Raw genomic sequence first — 21,189 nt, forward strand, 5'->3', positions numbered from 1 at the left:
TTTCTCATCAAGTGTTTATCAAAATCATCACTACAGATTTTTAACAAAACATCTTAGGCTACTTTCACACTTGCGTTCAGAGCGGGTCCGTCTGGTATCTGCACAGACGGATCCGCTCCTATAATGCAAACGCTTAGATCCGTTCAGAACGGATCCGTTTGCATTACCATGAACAAAAAAAAAAAAAAATATATAAATAAATAATATATATATATATATATATATATATATATATATATATATATATATATATATATTTTTTTTTTTGTTCATTATAATGCAAACGGATCTGTTTTGACTTTACATTGAAAGTCAATGGGGGATGGATCAGTTTGAAAATTGAGCCATACTGTGTCAACTTCAAACGGATCCGTCCCCATTGACTTACATTGTAAGTCTGGACGGATCCGTTTGCCTCCGCACGGCCAGGCGGACACCCGAACGCTGCAAGCTGCGTTCAGGTGTCCGCTTGCTGAGCGGAGGACAAACGCTGCCAGACTGATGCATTCTGAGCGGATCCGCGTCCACTCAGAATGCATTAGGGCTGGACGGATCCGTTCGGGGCCGCATGTGAGAGCCTTCAAACGGAGCTCACAAGCGGAGCCCCGAACGCTAGTGTGAAAGTAGCCTTAGAGAAGCACTTAGTTTGACAAAGAATGATCAAAACACAGATTCCTTTGGTGGAGAATATATTGCGAGACAGATGCTTTGATCCAAGATCCACTGGAGGCCTTGTGTTACATTTACCAGAAGAACTTTAAATCAAGTCGTTTTTATTGAAAAATAAATACAGAGTGTTACAACAAAAAGTTCGTTGTTTTTTCTTTCTTTATCCACCATGTGGAGTCAGAGTACAACAGTAACCGTACCAATAACGACACATAGTTTATCCAATAACAGTACATAATGTGTATACATGTTAAAACAAATATTTGAAACCAAGGATTATACATATCTAAATCCCCCCCAAATCCCTTCCCCCCCCCCTCCTTGCCTAACGCCCCCCTCCCTTATAACTAGTCTTGATTTTGACGAGCTTATATAACCACATGAGTGTGAGATAACCAATCACTCCACAGTTTATCAAACTTTTGCAGACATCCTCTCTTCACATACACCCCTTTCTCAAGTATCATCATGTCATTCACCTTCCGTTCAAACTCACTCAGTGTAGGCGGACTTCCCTGGATCCACCTCATAGCAATCAGTTTCCTGGCCACATATAGCAATCTCCCCCACAGCTACCTTAACCGATTCATTCCCTCCAATCTCAGACACGTATCCCAGTACACACACCTTTGGGTCCTTTTGGATTCTCAATGTCATTCTGCTATTAATCATATTTCTTACCTCCTCCCAATAATTACCAATTACTGGGAAAGACCACAGCATATGTAGCAAATCCGCCCCCTCTTCCATACATTTTGGACACCTGTCATCAATTCTTACTCCAACCTTTTTTAGAAACACAGGTGTTTTGTACACTCTATGTATAATAAATAGCTGGGATAGTTTGCCCTGTTCGCTCAAGGACACCTTGGGGACCCCTTCCAATATATCTTCCCACTTGTCTTTAGACATAACCCCCACGTCAGCCTCCCATTTTTTCATTCTTGAGAGCGGAAACCCCTCCAGGAATTTTTCCAATAAAAGAGCATACAACTGTGATATCAGCCCTCTTTTTCCTCCTCCTGACGGGAGAACAAGCTTATGAACCGTCTCCATTTGAGCTATCACACATCCTTTCCGCAGTGTGGCCTCAAGGGCATGCCTCACCTGGAGATATTTATAAAACCACCCCCTAGGAATGTTAAATTCCTGCTGCAGGTTTTGAAATGACTTACATATCTTGTCCTTGATTAATTGGCCAATTCTCGTCACTCCATAAGTTTCCCAATTTCTAAGTCCTGGTACGGCAAAAAATTCGGGCAACAGATGATTCTTTCCAATAGGGGAAAGTTCACTAATTCCACCTACACCTCTTAGCTGCTTCACCTTTGCCCAAACCTTTTTCATAAGTTCAATAAGAGGGAGTTTTTCTCTCCCAGCATGCATTCCTGAGCCTTCCAGAATGCCCATGAGGTCACGACTGCCCAACCAGTGTTGCAATATCTGCCCTGTCATATCTGGAGCTTGTAGATCAATCCATCCCTTAAAGTGTTGACATTGGGAAGCCAGAAAGTAAATCCATGCATTAGGGACAGCCAGGCCCCCTTCCGACTTAGGATATTGCAATGTCTCCAGTTTAATCCTAGCCTGCCCATATTTCCAAGTGAGATCCCTAAATATAGAATGAATTTTCTTGAATCTATCCTGGGGAATCCATACGGGAGCATTATTCAGTACATACAGCAACTGGGGCATCATAACCATTTTTAAAAGATTAACTCTACCTACCACCGAAAGAAAGTCTACACCATGACCTTACTTTAAGCCTGAAAGTAGCCAGCAATGGGGATAGATTAAGGTCTTCAAAATCCGATAGTCTCGGTGTTATATATAGTCCCAGATATTTAAATTTATCCACCCATGGCACCAGGCTATCTACTTGTCTGCCTGACAAGGCCTGCCCATCTATTGGCATCAAAGAGGATTTTTGCCAGTTTATCTGAAGTCCAGAGAAGCCACCGAATCTGTCAATCAATGCCATGGCCGCATCCAGGGACGCACCAGTATCGCCCATAAAAAGAGTATCAGCGTACATAGCCACTTTATTGTGCAGCCCACCGTACCTAAACCCCACTATATTTGTTGATAAGCGAATATGTGCCGCAAGCGGTTCTATTGCGAGAGCAAACAATAAGGGCGACAATGGGCATCCCTGTCTGGTGCCCCTGGCCAGAGCGAAACAATCTGACAACCCTCCATTAGCTCTGATTCTCGCCTTAGGACTAGAGTATAGGACCTTTACCCACTGAATGAACCGTGCTCCAAAACCCATAGTTTTCAAGACCCCCCACAAGTAGCTCCACTCCACACTATCGAACGCCTTGGCGGCGTCAAGAGCAAGCAAGGCCCTGTCTCCACAGTTATCCGCCGGAATATTTAAGCTAGCATACAGCCTACAGAGATTAATAGCAGTCGATTTCCCAGGCATAAAACCCGTCTGGTCCGGGTGCACTATAGTCAGAATTACTTTGGACAGCCTGTTCGCCAACACCTTCGCCAGGAGCTTAACATCAGCTGTGAGAAGCGAAATTGGCCTGTAGGAATCCGGTATTTTAGGATCCTTCCCAGGTTTAGGTATAACCACAATTATAGCTTCCTGCATCGAATGTGGTAGCGAACCTGCCTCCAATGAGTGCTCAAGCACCTTAAGTAATTCAGGAAGTAATATCCCTTGCAGCTTTTTATACACCTCCACTGGGAGGCCATCAGCTCCAGGCGCCTTACCATTCGCCATACCAGAAGAACTTTAGATGTCAAATCTCCAATTTTCCTCGCAATCTGGCATCCATGATGGAAAAACTACCGTGGCACCCATCCCCCGGAGCAGCTCACAGGTCTGCCACATGAGGTCCAAAGAGTCCACTGGACCCTTCAGCCTGGGAATTCTAGATCGGCGACAAGTATACCATACCTCCTGTAGGCCATCCATCTCATTACTCCCAACCAGGAGCCATATAGGGCTTTATTGATACACCATTCATACTGTAGCCCATCTTCTCACTCCTCATCAAGAGCATTATAGGGCTTTGTAGAAAATAGTAGAAAAACGGCTCCAGAAAGCAATTTTCGGCCTCTAAAACTTCTCCTTTAATTCATAATATTCAACAGCAGATAGTCACTTCATATGCAGTGCTCGTTCACGCGTTTCAGACAATACGTCCTTAATGGTATCATGGTGGAAAGCATGGTTTAAATGTTACACTTGTCCCACCTCCTTCATTGGTTAATCCACCACGGTAACACCTGTTACCCATTTGCATATTGGATTTCATGTTTCCTTCACACTGGGATTTCATCCCACGCCCTATTAACCTCTGCCGCTCTTGTTCCTCTACATAACACATTAACGGCTTGACATGCACAAATGAGTGCATGGTGAGGACCAGAAAACGCACAGTGTGAACGGCTACATGTTACATAAATAAAATAACAACAGGTAATAACAATCCACATTTGCTTTTTCACCACATTATATTTAACTACATTGGGACATGACATGAATGTCTCAATGCTGGATCCATAACATATATTGCAGTCATTGGTATATATACATTAATTCCTTCCTCAGGTTCAGGCCCGCAGGAACCCTCGTGTTTAACCTAAAAATCCAATATGCTTCACGGAGGAGAAGTTTTTGACGAAAATCTCCTCCGCGTAGGGGTGCACTCACTTTTTCTATCCCATAGGCACAAAAGGATCTAGTTCGGCAGGCGTGAGCCTGAACAAAGTGTTTGGCCGCATTAGAGATATTTATCAGAGCGGAGTTAGCAATATAATTGAGGTGTTCTAATACCCTATTTTTTTTATTTTCGTGTGGTGCTTCCCACATACATGAGATCACACTCAGTACATACAATAACGTACACCACGCCCCTGGCATTGCAGTTAATATAGCTTTTTATAGCAAAACGAAGGGAGTGATCAAAGTTGTCAAAATGCTTTTTAGGGACAACAAAACTTCATGTCTTGCATTGTCTACCCCCACATTTAATAAAACCAGTGTAACTCAGCCACTTTAAATTATACATGGCTCTCAGGACATCAGACGTGTCCCTTAAGAACCCTGGAACACCCCTCACCATTGGCTGTAAAATGTTATCCAGCCAACTGCCCAGGCGTTCAGTTAGGGATCCCATCCCTGATACTAATTTTCTACTATTTTCTACTTTACCGTACCTGGGGACTCACCCAAGGCTCCTGAATACGGGCAGAAAGGCCAGATACAAGGGGAGCTGGAAAAGTGTGCTTATTCACATGATAGGCTTTGTCGGAGTGCTATGCCTGTTGTAGACTATTAAACTGCAAATTGACAAACGCCAGAAGCCGTCCCCCATGCATACGCGGCCATGGGGAGCTGTCTGCCGAACACCACAACCGCACTAGATAAACCCTGCAGCAAGAGCAGTCAGCCCAGCAAGCATAAACACAGAAGCAATCAGCTCCCTAGGTACATGAGGCCAAGCGGGCAAATACTAAAGTTCCGTCAGCCCCAGGCATAGACCCAACAGGCACAGCTTCACATGCAGCCCTCCAGCCAGGCACAGGCTCAAAAGGCAGCCAGACAGGCATAGTCTCCCAGACAAAAAAGATTCTACAGGCGTTCAGCCGACCAGACAGATGCAACAGACGTTCAACAAAGCAGGTATATATGCAAAGACATTTAGCCATACAGGCATCAGTAATAAAAAAATAAATACAAAAAAAAAACCAAAAAAAAAAAAAAAAAAACACATAACGACAGACATTCCGCCAGGAAGGCCTGAAACCAGGCCCCGAGGCAGACAACCAAACGTGGAATGGCCTTACTCCCATGGAGGGACCCACGCACCTGCCGCAAGAACCGGACAGAGGGCCCAGACCCCCCCCCCAGTCAGCCAAACCTATGGACGATAGACCCCAGCAGGTATTACCACATAGCCCTCCAGAACATCTCTGGGACTTCCAGACTAGCGGTACCTGAAAAGAAAACTGCAGGTCTCCCACTCAAGGGACAGGAAACCACTGATCCACCTTTTTATTCTGCAGGTTTCCTGTCCCTGGGGGCAGATCCTCTCTCTCTGTGGTGCTATTGTGGGGGAAGGGAAAAATTGCTAGTTTCCTATGGAGCCCTATTACAGGCAAGGGCTCCATAGGAAATACTATGCAGCAGCAGCCTCCTATCATTCACAAAGACAGGCTGCTGCACACACACACTCCGGCTTCTCCGATCGCCGCACGGGGGAGCCGGAGCATAATCGGAAGCGCGCACTCAGGATTGACCACGGCATCTAAAGTGTAAAATGTCCACGGCCAGCATTACTATAAGAAACAGCAGGCACCCCGCGGCTATGGCTCCCACTCAGGAGCGGGCGCCATCTTTAAAGACCCGGCCAGTGCTGTACTAGTACGGCGCTGGTTGGGAAGGGGTTAAAGGGAGTGTCATCATGGAATTCGCTATTAAACTAGACCATGCCTTGTACGGCTTGCTCAGCTGAATGTAATTATACTTTTGACTAAGCAATCTGTTAATTCATTTTTATCCCCAATTTGTGCACCCTTGTTCCTCCTGCTGATCTACTGGATAGTTTCCTTACAGACTTATGCCTACAGCTTTAATGGATGAAGATCACTTTATGACTCCTTATCTGTGTGACTAATTAAAATATTAAATCTGAAATCTGTCAGAAAGTATGAGATCAAGCCACGTTACCTGCCATGATTCTGTCTGATGCACCCAGTCTTGTGAATACTCTGTCCACAGGAGTGAGCTTGCATACCTCTGCAGGCACGTAACATCCCAGCTGTGCCATAACCACGATGAGACCAGCCTGAAAGAAGAAAGTTTCATCAAACCTGCCTGGTAAAAAAATGACAGACGATGTGACTCTGCAGTCACTATAACATGTGAACACAAGATAAAACACTCCTGTGCTGCTGCAGTCACTCTTTAGGCTACTCTCACATTAGCGCTTTCCCTTTCCACTATTGAGATCTGTCATAGGATCTGAATAGCGGGGGAAATGCCTGTTTTGTCCCCATTCATTGTCAATGGGGACAAAACTCAACTGAACGAAACTGAGTGCACCAGAACGCATTCCATTCCATTTGGTTGCGCTCCCATCACGGACAGAATAATGCTGCAAGCAGCGTTTTTCTGTCGGCGATGTGGTTCGGAGCAAGACTTTTTTCTGACAGTAGAAAACAGATCCATCTCTCATTGACTTTCAATGGTGTTTACGATGGATCCGTCTTGGCTATATAAGACATAATACAACCGGATCCATTCATAACGGATGAAGACGGTTGTATTATCAGAACGGAATAGTTTTTTGCTTATCCATGACGGATGCAGCAAACACACTGGTGTGAAAGTAGCCTTACTTGACTGGCAGCTGTTCAGTCCTCACCGATGAGTCTGAATGGTGCAGTAGTCTCTCTCCATTTGAGACAAAGCTAATAGAGTATAAAATGTCCTGAAAACAATGAATAAAGTCAATACAACTTCAAACGGGCTGATGCATATGAAACACCACGGATGTGCACAGATTGACTCTAAAAAAAACCTGCCTGTCAAAAGGACCCACAGCAATAGTTAAATCCAAAGAAAGTTCGGTAAATGTGGTGCGGTAATAACCCACACGCCGAGGCGTCCCACAGCTGTGCGAGACCAACACCACTTGTTACCTGTCCCGAGGTCTTCAGATGGAAATACCGTCCTCCCAGTAAGTAAGTAATGCGTCCTGCTGTTACGGGCCCAAACAAAGGCCACACCAAACAAGGTAGGGAATGCTGGCTTGTCACGTGATGTGTTGGCAGGAAGTGCTGGCTGGTCACGTGATGATAACATGGTCATGATGATCCAGATATCCTCAATCTAATATGGAGAAGGTAAATCCAATGGTATATAAAAATAGCACAAAGTTCTGATTCATCCAGGGAATCTCAAACTGACGTCAGGATGGGTCTCTTAGAACCAAACACATTTCGGGGTATACAACTGCCCCCTCCCTCAGTGGTGACCCAAATGGTGAACTTTCCCTGTTTATATAGCCAATCTCAGTCAAACAAAACATGGATACAACCTGGAATGGAATGCACTGGAATAGAGCGCTAAAATGGGATGAAAAGGAAATAAAAATGAAATAAACAGCAATAATAAATAAAAGGTAAATACTTACACAAAAAACAAACAAAAAAACCCAGCAGTTATGATTTGACAATCAAGAAAGGCCAAAAAAATGTAAAAAACGCAGGTGCGGTTTTGATGCATTTGGTGTAAACTGCTGTTTTAATACAATAAATAGATTCTATGAAGTATTTGGGCCTAGCAATTAGCGTAACCCAAAATAGAAGGTAAAATCGTATAAGAATCATAAGACATGTAAACATATGAACAAACAACAGGACGAGCTCAAGAGGAAATGGATGGAGGCTCCCCGACGAGGTAGGACCAGAGCGGGTAGAGACATACCGCCTCTGGTCGACCATCAATCAGGGGCACCCAAGCTAAAGAAAACACAAAAGTTCCCACTCTGCATTGAGTCCGCCCGGTATTAAGGAGCCAAAGTCAAAAATGAATCTTGATTCCAAGCGTGACATCCGCTTAATGAAATCGCCCCCTCTCCAATGTGGACCCACACTTTCCAAAGCCATATACGAAAGACCTTTTGGGTCTCGGTTATGCCACTGTTTGAAGTGCTTTGAAGCCGTATGGTTTTCAAAGCCCTTCCTTATATTCGTTAGATGTTCTGAAACGCTTTTCACGCCTAGTGGGACCACCCGCTCTGGTCCTCCCTAGTCAGGGGGCCTCGTCCTGTTGAGTTTGTTCATATGTCTACATGTCTTATATGATTCTTATACGATTTTACCTTATATTTTGGGTTACGCTAATTGCTAGGCCCAAATACTTCATAGAATCTATTTATTGTATTAAAACAGCAGTTTACACCAAACGCATCAAAACCGAACCCAGAGGTCACAATAACGCCTGTACAAGCGTCAGACGCCTGTTCAGGCAATTTTACACTTTGAAAAAAGGCTAATACGTATGAATACGCATTAAGGCTTTTCATGTAGTTAACCAGCGCACTGCAGGCTGTGAATCTCATGGGCAGCACAGTAATACTGCCGTTACCCAAAACATCCAATAGCTAAGCTCCTTACTGGCAGCAGTAGGGATGGCAGCAAGTAAGGAGCTTGTTATTAGGGAGGGAGGGAGGCTGCTCATTGGCTAATTTCGGTGCGCTGCTTCTCCAGAGTCCCTGACTGTGCAGGCTAACTAGTGGCTGGCCGATGAAAGATCCGTGAAGACTGAAGAGCAGCCCGTGAGGAGGCCAACAGATGTCTGGGGACAAGCTGATAAGGATCTGTGGACGGACAGCAGAGCACTGATCTTTGCTCTGCACTGGGGTAATGGGATCACTCTTAGAGTGCAGCATGGCTGTATTCTTCTGACTGCGGAGCCAGCTGCCAACATCAGAGGTGAGGAGGTGACTGAAGACAAGAGGTCATCATACCTCTAGGAATCTTGACACCCGGAATGTAGAGTATGAAGCTAAACTCTCCTGTGTTCTCCCTGTGTTAGGTGCTCAGTCAGTGCCTGCTGGTGCAGTAATCAGTGAGTGAGCACTGAGCATCTGAGTCAGAGGACTCACTGATCACTGCACCAGCTCAGGTGCTCAGCAAGAGCCTGTGGATTAACTGCACCAGCACGTTCTGGCTGAGTGCAAGCTCTGGCTCAGTTGCTCAGCCAGGGCCTGCTGGTGCAGTAATCAGTGAGTGTATTTGCCTCCTATCAGTCTATATCATGTTAATGCAGTGCTCTGTGTATCCTGTATTTTTTTGCCCCATCAGCATCATCCCAACAAAGATTTCTGCGCTGCTCGGACATCTTATATGTGGGCACAGGATCTACACAGCAGGACATTGTGGGGATAATCATGGTGCTGGGCCAATGTAATACTGGAGATGCAGAGCGCTGATAATTTGCCTTTTTGGCTGCGTTGTATTTTAAATATGATGGATAAAACACGAGTTTTTAAATTGCACAAAAGTCAGAAATTTTAAATTGTATAAATTTGCTATTTATGTACAGAAGACAATTCTAGAGTAGACTGGTAATGGTTTCCTGCATAAATAGCAGCCTCTTAATGTTATTTAGACCCATGTATTATATAGATTTGATTACTTCAACTTTCGTACTCTTCAGCTGAAAATACTCAAAAACGGTAAGAGGAGTATTTTTACTCTTTTGGAAAAAATGTAGTGCAACCTCTGACCGCACCTGCGTTTTTTTTACATTTTTTGATTGTCAAATCATAACTGTTTTTTTTATTGTGTATGTATTTACCTTTAGTTTTTATTGCTGTTTATTTCATTTTTCATCACATTTTAGCGCTCTATTCCATTCCAGGTTGTATCCACGTTTTATGTTTGATCGAGATTGGCTATATAAACAGGGAAAGTTCACCATTTGGGTCACCACTGAGGGAGGGGGCAGTTGTATACCCCAAAATGCGTTTGGTTCTAAGAGACCCATCCTGACGTCAGTTTGAGATTCCCTGGATGAATCAGAACTTTGTGCTATTTTTATATACCACTGGATGGTTATTTCATTAGATTTACTTCCTCCATATTCGATTGAGGATATCAGGATCATCATGACCAAGTGACACATCACGTGACAAGCCAGCATTCCCTACCTTCGTTTGGTGTGGCCTTTGTTTGGGCCCGTAACAGCAGGACGCATGACTTACTTACTGGGAGGACGGTATTTCCATCTGAAGACCTCGGGACAGGTAACAAGTGGTGTTGGATTCTTTGGATTTAACTATTGCTGTGGGTCCTTTTGACAGGCAGGTTTTTTCAGAGTCAATCTGTGCACATCCGTGGTGTTTCATATGCATCAGCCGGTTTGAAGTTGTATTGACTTTATCGGTTTCAGGACGTTTTATTCTCTTAGGAAATATACTCTATATAAAGTGCTTGTGTTTGAGTGTATTTCCAACCAAGCCCCCCTTAACTGGAGTCTGAGTTTTATTTTCAGTTTTTATATTTTATTGTATTCCGATGTTTTTTAAATGTTTTTACTAATGATATTCGTTCCGAGTGCTCGGACTATACTATATTTAGTTCTTGTAGCACCACTTCACGATTTAGGCTGGATGATATATACATACACTCTTTTCTTAGAAAGATAATAGAGCGTTATTATGCAGCTCTCTCTATTAACCCTATAGACTTTGAATTAACCGCTGGTCACACGTGCGCACTGCATCTTCATTCAAACGGATTATGTGTGGTTTTTAATGCAGAAAACCCACAGAACCAGCAAAGTGTATGAAATTACACAAATCTCATGGACACTTTTTTTCTTAGGTGCAGAAATTGACCTACCATGCAGATTTTGAAATCTGCATGACACTTTTTGCTTTTCACTTGTGCGGACTTGATGCTTTTCAATGCAAGTGTGAGATCTGAAAAAATCTGCATCAAACACCTCATAAAATGTACCAAACACACAATAAATAGTGCGGGTTTGTGTGTGTTTGGTGTGGATTTCATACAGATTTTCTGCACAAAGCTGCAGCGTGTGTAGTCACCCTTAGGGTAAATGCACATGATCAGGATTTAGGTGTAGAGAATCCACGCTGAATTGCACAGGTGTTTGCAGGGAAATCCTTGTGGACAATCCACGTGAATTTGTGCAGATTTTTCCACATCGAAATCCACATTGGTTGTGTGTAGGGTGATGAAACATCTGAAGTCGATTCGCATAAAACTTCGTTCCAATATTGTACGGAGCAGGAGCTCCATACAGTATTCAAATGTATTGGCTCCAATGAGCCCAAGTTATTGCTTTGCTAAGTCTCGCAAGACTGAGTAATAACTTCATAAATGAATTGGTACTGTAAAAAAAAAAAAAAACATTTCCCAAACGCTGGTTCGGTTCCAAGTGGCTTTATGAGCATCGACTTCGGATGTTTCATCCGAAGTCAATTCGCTTATCCTTAGTTGTGTGCGTCATGTGGATTTTACTAACCAAAGTAAATGGAGAAAATCTGCATGAAATACGGTCAAGAAAAATAAAATTGACATGCTGTGGATTTTAAAATCTGCACAGAAAAAAATAAAATAAAATCTATATCATGTACATGAGAATTTCAAATTCTCATAGAATACAATGTACATGACCTAAGGTGAGGATTTTCCTGATCTTGTGCATTTAGCCTTAGCGATCTTTGGGGGTCCCAACAATCACCTATTCTGTGTATAGATTATTTTCATCCCAGCAATCAGTTGTTTGAAGGGGCCACAGTGCTCTGACGCATGCCAGTCTTCTCATACAGTATCAAGCATAGCGCTGTATATTGCGCAGCAGCTGTGCTTGCAGCTCAATCCCGTTCACTTGGGTGGGACAGAGTTGCAGAATGGCTATGTGACATCACAGGCTGAGGAAGAGGACCTTTCCAAAAGCTTCCCCCGAATCTGACATTGAAAATGAAGGAGAAGGACCTCAGTTAGGAAAGAAGACTAATGAATCTTTTGACGCATGTGTCTTTACAGAGGAAGAGGTTCTAAGTCAGCTGTCTAAAATTAATACAAATAAGTCACAGGGGCCTGATGGGATATACCCAAAGCTATTAAAAGAGCTCAGCGGTGAACTAGCAAAACCATTAACAGATTTATTTAACCAATCGCTGGCAACAGGAGTCGTCCCAGAAGATTGGAAATTAGCAAATGTTGTGCCCATTCACAAGAAAGGTAGTAGGGAGGAATCGGGCAACTATAGGCCAGTAAGCCTGACATCAATAGTGGGGAAATTAATGGAAACCATACTTAAGGAGAGGATTGTGGAACATCTAAAATCCCATGGATTGAAGGATGAAAAACAGCATGGGTTTACTTCAGGGAGATCATGTCAAACTAATCTTATTGATTTTTTCGATTGGGTGACTAAAATAATAGATGGAGGAGGTGCAGTAGACATCGCTTATCTAGACTTTAGTAAGGCTTTTGATACTGTCCCACATAGAAAGCTTATCAATAAAGTGCAGTCTTTGGGCTTGGACTCCAATATTGTTGAATGGATTAGGCAGTGGCTGAGGGACAGACAGAGGGTTGTAGTCAATGGAGTATATTCAGACCAAGGTCTTGTTACCAGTGGGGTACCTCAGGGATCTGTTCTGGGACCCATATTGTTTAATATCTTTATCAGCGAAATTGCAGAAGGCCTCGATGGTAAGGTGTGTCTTTTTGCTGATGACACAAAGATATGTAACAGGGTTGATGTTCCTAGAGGGATACACCAAATGGAAAAGGACTTAGGAAAACTAGAGGAATGGTCAAAAATATGGCAACTAAAATTTAATGTTGATAAGTGCAAGATAATGCACCTGGGACGTAAAAACCCAAGAGCAGAATATACAATCAGTGATACAGTCCTAACCTCAGTATCTGAGGAAAGGGATTTAGGGGTCATTATTTCAGAAGACTTAAAGGTAGGCAGACAATGTCAGAGCATCAGGAAATGCTAGCAGAATTCTTGGGTGTATAGGGAGAGGCATTACCAGTAGAAAGAGGGAGGTGCTCATGCCGCTCTACAGAGCACTAGTGAGACCTCATTTGGAGTATTGTGCGCAGTACTGGAGACCATATCTCCAGAAGGATATTGATACTTTGGAGAGAGTTCAGAGAAGAGCTACTAAACTGGTACATGGATTGCAGGACAAAACTTACCAGGAAAGATTAAAGGACCTTAACATGTATAGCTTGGAAGAAAGACGAGACAGAGGGGATATGATAGAAACTTTTAAATACATAAAGGGAATCAACAAGGTAAAAGAGGAGAGAATATTTAAAAGAAGAAAAACTGCTACAAGAGGACATAGTTTTAAATTAGAGGGGCAAAGGTTTAAAAGTAATATCAGGAAGTATTACTTTACTGAGAGAGTAGTGGATGCATGGAATAGCCTTCCTGCAGAAGTGGCAGCTGCAAATACAGTGAAGGAGTTTAAGCATGCATGGGATAGGCATAAGGCCATACTTCATATAAGATAGGGCCAGGGGCTATCCATAGTATTTAGTATATTGGGCAGACTAGATGGGCCAAATTGTTCTTATATGCCGACACATTCTATGTTTCTATGATAACCTGAGCTTAGGTCATCAATAGTCCTGTCTAACCAGACTGAAGGTGACTGAAAAACTCTTCATAAAATGATACATGTCCGTTAAGGTCACACAACACAAAGCTTACCTGTCTTAACAGAGTAGACTTGCCACCCATGTTTGGGCCTGTAACGAGCACACAGTGGGCACTGTTTTCATCGCCCTCCTCGTCCTTGCAACCAATTACAATATCATTTGGGATAAAGTCATCTCCAAAAAAGGTTTTTGTAATGCAAGGGTGACGGGACCCGCGGAGCTCTAAGAATGGTGTGATGTCATCAGGTAACAAAATGTCAGGCCTGCAAACCGGTCCATCACCACCTCGGCTGTACTGCGCCAAGCATATAAGCACATCTGCAGCAGAAAGATCGGAACTGGTGAGTGCAAAGAAAACATCAGAGAAAGGGCTCCCCGGCCTTGTGCCGACAGGATCCTAAAGCCATACCAACTACTGCAGCCGTCTGAACGCATCCAAGAGGAAGCTGTTGGGGCAGTGACAGGAGCTTCATATTCTACACTGTCTAACCATTTCAAAAGATGATCTAGAGCAGGCATCCTCAAACTGCGGCCCTCCAGATGTTGCAAAACTACAACTCCCAGCATGCCCGAATAGCCTGCAGCTATCAGCTTACAGCAGGGCATTGTGGGAGTTGTAGTTTTACAACAGCTGGAGGGCCGTAGTTTGAGGATGCCTGATCTAGAGCATTAGGTGTTAAAGGGGTTGGGTCATCAACATCTGATCGGCGGGGGTCTGACTCGACACTTCGCCAATCAGCTGTTTGAAGAGGCGGATGCACGTCATGCGAGAGCTGCTTCCTCTTTATTACACTGCGCTTAGTCTCCCTTATAGCGGCGTGCAGTGTAATAAGTACTCGCTGCATTCAAGTGAATGGAGAGAGTACTTGTAATGACGCTCGCTTCTAAGACAACAGGCAGTGTAATGAAGAGGAAGTAAATTTCACATTGAGCGCCACCTCCTCTTCAAACAGCTGATCCGTGAGGGGTGTCGACTGTCGGACCCCTGCCGATCAGATATCAATGACCCATCCTGAGAATCGGTCACCAATATAAACCCCCATACAACCCCTTTAACTGCCAACATAGACTTTGACTAAACATTTGACAGAGCTAGGCTACAAACCATGGTTTATACCAGATTCTTTGAGCAACCAAAATCTATTTAAAGTGCACCTGCTGCTTTAAAGGACTTTAGGCAGGTCAGAAGTTTTGAATGGAGCTATTCTGGCTGTCGAGACCTCCACTGAACATTGAAACAAAGCAGAAAGTGGGTTGACATGAGTGTTGTGCCCTTTTAGAACACACAGTTTCTTCCGGGTCTAACGCTTCTGAGGAAAGCCAAACTATCGAAACCAAATGGGCACAACACTGACATTGCTTTGGTTCCCTTGCTCCAATGACCTGTGAAGGTCACTGCACTGAGTCTCTCACTGAGAAAAACCTCGGACATATTACCGCTACTGCTGTGTAGAATATAAAAACAAGGCAGAGACCATTTAAAGGGGTTGTGCAGCCCTGGTATATTGATAGGTCCAACACTGGGCTCCCCCGCCGATCAGCTGTATGGAGATGACGCGGCTCTAATGAGAGCGTTGTGTCCTCTTCACTGTTTAACTGCACGATGTCCAAGGGCTCATGCACATGAACAAATTTTCTTTCCGTGTCCGTTCAGTTTTTTTTGCGGACCGTATGCGGAACCATTTCAATGGTTTTGCAAAAGAACGGAAGTTACTTTGTGTGCATTCCGTTACGGTATATCCGTTCCGCCCAAAAAAATGTCCTATTATTATCATTCGCATTACGGACAAAGATAAGACTGTTCTGCAAAATACGAAGTGCACACGTCATCCGTATTTTTTGTGGACCGCAAAATACATACGCTTGTGTGCCTGAGCCCTAAGCCATAGCAGCAGTAGTAGTGTAATTACAACTGCTTTTCCCATTTAAGTGAACAGAACGAGCAGCTGTATTTACACCGTGCTGCCGCTACAAAGTAGGCGGGGTGCAGTTGAACAGTGACGAGGACGAAGCGCTGGCACGAGCTCCATGGCCTCTTCAAACAGCTGATCACAGGAATGCTGGGAGTACACATCTGCCTATCTGATATTCATGACTTGTGATGGGTAAAGCGCACTTCGGATGTAGCATTCGTTCACAACTTCGGATTAATACTGTATGGAGATTCGCCTCTGTACAGTTTTAGAATGTATGCTCTCCGATGAGCAGAAATTAGTTATTCACAAAGTCGTGAGCGACTTCGCGAATAACTTACTTCGGCCTATCGGAGCCCATACATTCTAATACTGTATGGAGATGGATCTCCGTACAGTATTAATCCAAAGTTATGAATGAAGAGACCTCGTATGTTACCTCTGAAGCTCGCTGAGCTCATCTCTATTCATGACCAATTCTGGGGATAGGTCTTCAACATTATACCACTGCACAACCCGTTTAAATCTCACGCTGTACAGTAAAAGTATGAAACAACTACTTTAAAGGGAATCCGTAACCATAATAGTGCGTAGTAATACAGATAAGGAGTTGAGATCAATATTTAGTTTTACGGCCCCCATTACCCCCTTCAGTCAGCACACGCACAGGAGTCCTCTCACTTAAGTTAATCTGGCAAAGCATTTCAGACGGTGAATTTGACTGCAGCTTTAAGGAGGGGAACAGGAAGCAGAAGGAAAACGAAAAATGGCAATCTGGACACCTTATCTGCAGTACTACTCGTGTTGTACTGCAGATACTAGTCCAAGATCATGGTTACAGAATCCCTTTCAGTTTCTCCTGCCCCATTTAACCCTTTTCTACCAATACAGCTGTACTACAGCATCAAGGTACTCACCCAATACAGCAAAGCACTCCACTGCCGTTTGCCACTCTTTGTAATTTTTATCAAAGTTATAGAACAGTCTCCTCATACAGTCTTTAAGGGCTGCATCTCTGCGCTCCTCTGCATTTACCAGTTCACCAAACATCTTTTCTATGGCTTTTGTCCAGTAACGCTTGAACCCCTTCTTTGTAGATTTTAATTCATACTCCTCTGGTAAATTGCGTTCCGTGACACTCTCCGGGATTTCCATCTGGTAACGGTTTTTTGCAGTCCCCCAATAAACTATACTCTTGCATCCCAGTCTCTTCCGCTGCTTATCCAAATAATCAGCCAGACTCTGCTCTGTCGTCTTAATGTCCCTCAGGGCTTCATCGTAGTCTGGATCAAAACCCGCTTTAGGGGTGATCACCCCAGTTTTCCTAGCTTTCTCATGGTCAAATGAAGTATCCCAGCGCTTTAACTCAGTGGACAGATCTGGAAAACGCCCTTTGGGATTTTTTTCTTTAAGAATAAGCACCTGTTTGAGAATATTGGACTTAAAATCATCGATGGCATCTTCCATTATCGTTATGACTTCGCGCATCACCTTAAAACCTTCCAGGGCAGAAAGGAAATCTGCTATCTTCTTCTTGCTGTAGGTGGTCTCCTCGTACATGACAGCTCTGCTATCTGGATGGTTTTGGCTTTTGAGTGGAGAGCCAATGCTATGAATTTTGCTCAGTAGTCTTTCAAGATCCGGAAGTTTTTTCAGCAGTTCTCCAACCTCTGACACTTTCCCCGGAGTAGCCATTAGATCTTCAACCGCATTAAGCCGATCATTGATTGAAAACGGGTTGCATAGTGGAGCACAAAGCCACTGCTTTAAAAGACGCTTGCCAAAAGGAGTGAAGCATGTGTCCAATTTCTCCAGTAGGGTCCCTTCTGTGGAACCGTTTGTCCCATTCTGAAGAATCTCTAGGTTTGTCAGGGTGACGCCATCAAGGACCATTCGCTGGCTTGTTTTAGCAAAGAAACTGGTCGAGGTTTGGGCCCTTTCAATGTCAAGGTCAACAGGAACGTACTCTTCAAAGTTTGCCATAGAGAGCAGCTCCTGATCAATGAGACATTTTTTGAGATAAAAAATGCAAGCCCCGAGTGCAGAAAGAGCAAGCTCGTGGTTCTCGCCAGGTGTAAGCCCTAAAGAGTCACTGTCTGAAGTCATTGCTTTAAGAACTGGGGGCAAAGCGCCGCTGTCTTGGCCTTCCTTGGAGTCTTTTACAAAATAACCTTCTTCAGCCAAGAGCTTTAGTGTTTTAGAAGCTTCCCAATACTGAGAAGGATTTAATCCCTCTTGAATGGACGTGGAGAGGCAGCTTTTAAGAACTTTCTTTGTATCCAGCGATGGATTACACTTCTCAAACAAGATCTGTACTGGGGGATAATGGGAAACCAAGGTCCTAAAACGTGAACAATGGCGGTCATCGTGAAATTGGCCAACATAAAACTTTCCCACTGAAGTGTCCACAAAGCAGACACCGTATGTTCTCTGCTGGTTAGAAGAACCGTTCATCTTTTCTTTTAAGCACAACAGGTATTTACTATGACTCTCTGAAGGACTTCCGTCTAACACGCTGTAGGTCTGAGTCCCTTTGGTAATAATCCTGCAGATTTCTCGTCTCACAACTTTGTCAAACTTAGTGGCGTGAGACATGGATTTGCAGCGTGCTTCCATCATATCTGGCGTTTCGGTCTGCTCTACCCTGGCTACCTTATAACCCTTCTGAACTAGAACATCTGAGAAACGGCCAAATGCAATCTCAGGGAATCCAGAGTGAGCCCAGGTGCCTTTCATGAACATCAGGCCCAACTCGTTCACCCCGATAACAGCATCCATGTGGTAAAGTTCATAAAACTTCCCAACCTTGTAAAATATGACAGCGTCAAACTGCTGAGATTTCAGTTGCCACCACTTTCTCACGCCTGGGGTGCATTTATTGAGGAAATCATCTGGAACATACAGTGTGCCAGGGTCATAGTCTTCATCAGTTTGCCTCTTCCGTTTTGAGTCTTTCCTCCTCCCATCTTGAAGCCACTCAAACTTTTCATGGTCCCACGTAGAGACACCACCAGTACCGCCAGCATTTGACTGTGATTCAAAGGATTCTGGGGCAGAAAAGGATGACAGCTTTGACTTTGCTTCTGCGGAAACACTGACCGTTCTTTTTGGAGTTTCTGGAAGCTCACACTGCAAATTCTTAACAGGAGGCTTTGACACACTCCCTCTCTTGCGTTTGATAGGGACCTTGACTGGGCTGTCCTCTGTTTCAGGTGCAGACACGTCATCTTCATCTACTCCACTGCTGCCCTCATCACTGCTTGCAGAATCCTTAGTGTCTGGCTTGAACTCATCATCAGAGCCCTCCTCACTGTCTGACGCCACTATAATTCTCCTCCTCTTGGCCTTTCCATCACTCCTGGCTTGACGTACTGGTCTGTTTTTTCGCTCGGGAGTTGGTTCCTCACTTAAAGAATTTTCTTCTACCTGAAAAAAAAAAAAAAAAAAGGAGATTATGAAGAACACACAGAACCAACTCAAAGATTACACAGTATAGGGGATTTTAAAGAAACCCTCCGGGTAAAGGGAATTTGTCACCAAATGTCTGGAAATAAAATCGGACTGTGTAGATGAAAGAAACGCACTTGGTCTCATGTTGATGTGGCCCTCTATTCGTAGAAATAACACTATGTAAATGAGACCCTAGGTAAAACTTGGGCGTTGCCACTGCACCTCAAGCTCTGCTCCCTTTCACTGCAAGTCGTGCCCACTCCGCTTAGATTGACAGGACCAGGCCAGGCAGTGTAGACGTAATCAAGTGCAGGCCCTGAAATCTCTGCACACACGCAGTACAGGGGTGGCGATCAAATGCGCAGTTGCACAGACTGATTCCATCTTCCAGGTGGTCTCCAGACCTGTACTGCATGTGCACCAAACACTGCTGTGAGGTTTCAGGGCGAGGATCGAGTATGTCTGCACTACCTGACCCTGTCAGTCAAAGCGGAGGCAGCATAGCCAGCACTAAAAGTGAGCGGAGCTTTGGGTGCAAAGGCAACACTCTTGTTGCACCTAAGGGCTCACTTACATAAAAAAATAAAAACAACAAAGACTTATTTCTACGAACTCAGTCCATATGGGACCAACTGTGAAATGGCTTTATTTTCAGGTACGCGGTGACAATTCCCTTTAAATAGAAAAATAAATAAAATTCACATTAACTGGGGAACGGACAGAACGCTTACCTGGTGACCTCCTTTTCATCTTTGCAGATCTGTCAGTTCCCAGGGTCCTTTTCAGCCACCCAAGATGGGACACCACTTCTCAGACCGTCTGATGAGAGTTTGGTACGTGAGCAGTGCTGGTCAATCCATGAACAGGGACAGACATGCATCATGTAGTCTGAGAAACGGCACAGCCATCTTGGATGACAGAAGAGAAGCACAAGATTTAGGGGATATACAACTGAAAAGATGAAAAAGAAACCACTATGTAAGTGTTCTGTGTGTTCCCCTGTTAATGTAACTTTTATATCTTGAACCAGAAGAATTTTATTTCTTGAATTAGAGGGTCACTTTAATAACACTATTCTTAACAAATGCAACTCCGCGTTTATCACTCAAGATGATATGTAAAAACTAGTAAGACTGAAAAACGAGATTTTTGTATAACTTACCAGTAAAATCTCTTTCTCGCTCTTCCTTGGGGGACACAGGAAACCTTGGGTATAGCTCATCTCCATAGGAGGCGTGACACTAAGTGAAAGACTGTTAAGCCCCTCCTCCAGCAGCTATACCCTCAGCCTGGAGCGAGCGACTACCAGTTATGTGCCCAAGTAGTTAAAACAAAGGCAAGGATCAACCAAATTAACACCAAGTCAAAACTCCCGTCAGGGCAATCAAAACAATGGGTGGGTGCTGTGTCCCCCAAGGAAGAGCGAGAAAGAGATTTTACTGGTAAGTTATACAAAAATCTCGTTTTCTCGCCCAATTCCTTGGGGGACACAGGAAACCTTGGGACGTTCAAAAGCAGTCCACAAATAGGGAGGGACCACAACCCAAGATGAATTAAAGCACCATAGGCATTAAGGCACCGCCGCCTGCAAGACCAGGCGGCCCAAAGCAGCATCCGCCGATGCATAAGTGTTCACCTTGTAGAACTTGGTGAAAGTGTGCAAAGAAGACCAGGTGGCCGCCTTACACAATTGTTCAGCCGAAGCTTGATTTCGCCGAGCCCAGGAAGCCCCGACCGCTCTGGTAGAATGAGCAGTAACACCAAAGGGCGTTTCCCTGCCCTTAGCACGGTAAGCCTCAGCAATAGCCATCTTGATGAAGCGGGCAATAACCACTTTAGATGCCGCCAGCCCCCTGCGCGGACCCTCCGGAACCACAAATAGAGAATCCGAGCGCCGAAAGGGTCTAGTTACATCCAAGTAGATCCTCAGAGCCCTAACAACATCCAGACGGTGAAGATCCCGTTCCCGAGG

The 21,189-nt window shown here is 44.2% G+C and overlaps 1 protein-coding gene across 1 annotated transcript in view; it reads right to left on the reverse strand.

Moving 5' to 3' along the window:
• MSH6 (mutS homolog 6) overlaps positions 1–21,189 on the reverse strand; it is a 56,586-nt gene that overhangs the window by 11,587 nt on the left and 23,810 nt on the right. The window contains exons 4-6 of the mRNA XM_040430304.1: positions 16,685–19,193; positions 13,907–14,172; positions 6,359–6,476 (exon numbers count right to left, since the gene is read on the reverse strand). Coding sequence (XP_040286238.1) covers positions 6,359–6,476; positions 13,907–14,172; positions 16,685–19,193 — 2,893 coding nt within the window. The remainder of the gene's footprint in view (positions 1–6,358; positions 6,477–13,906; positions 14,173–16,684; positions 19,194–21,189) is intronic.

The sequence above is a fragment of the Bufo bufo genome, chromosome 4 (genome assembly GCF_905171765.1).
Source record: "Bufo bufo chromosome 4, aBufBuf1.1, whole genome shotgun sequence".
In the NCBI taxonomy this organism is placed as follows: domain Eukaryota; kingdom Metazoa; phylum Chordata; class Amphibia; order Anura; family Bufonidae; genus Bufo; species Bufo bufo.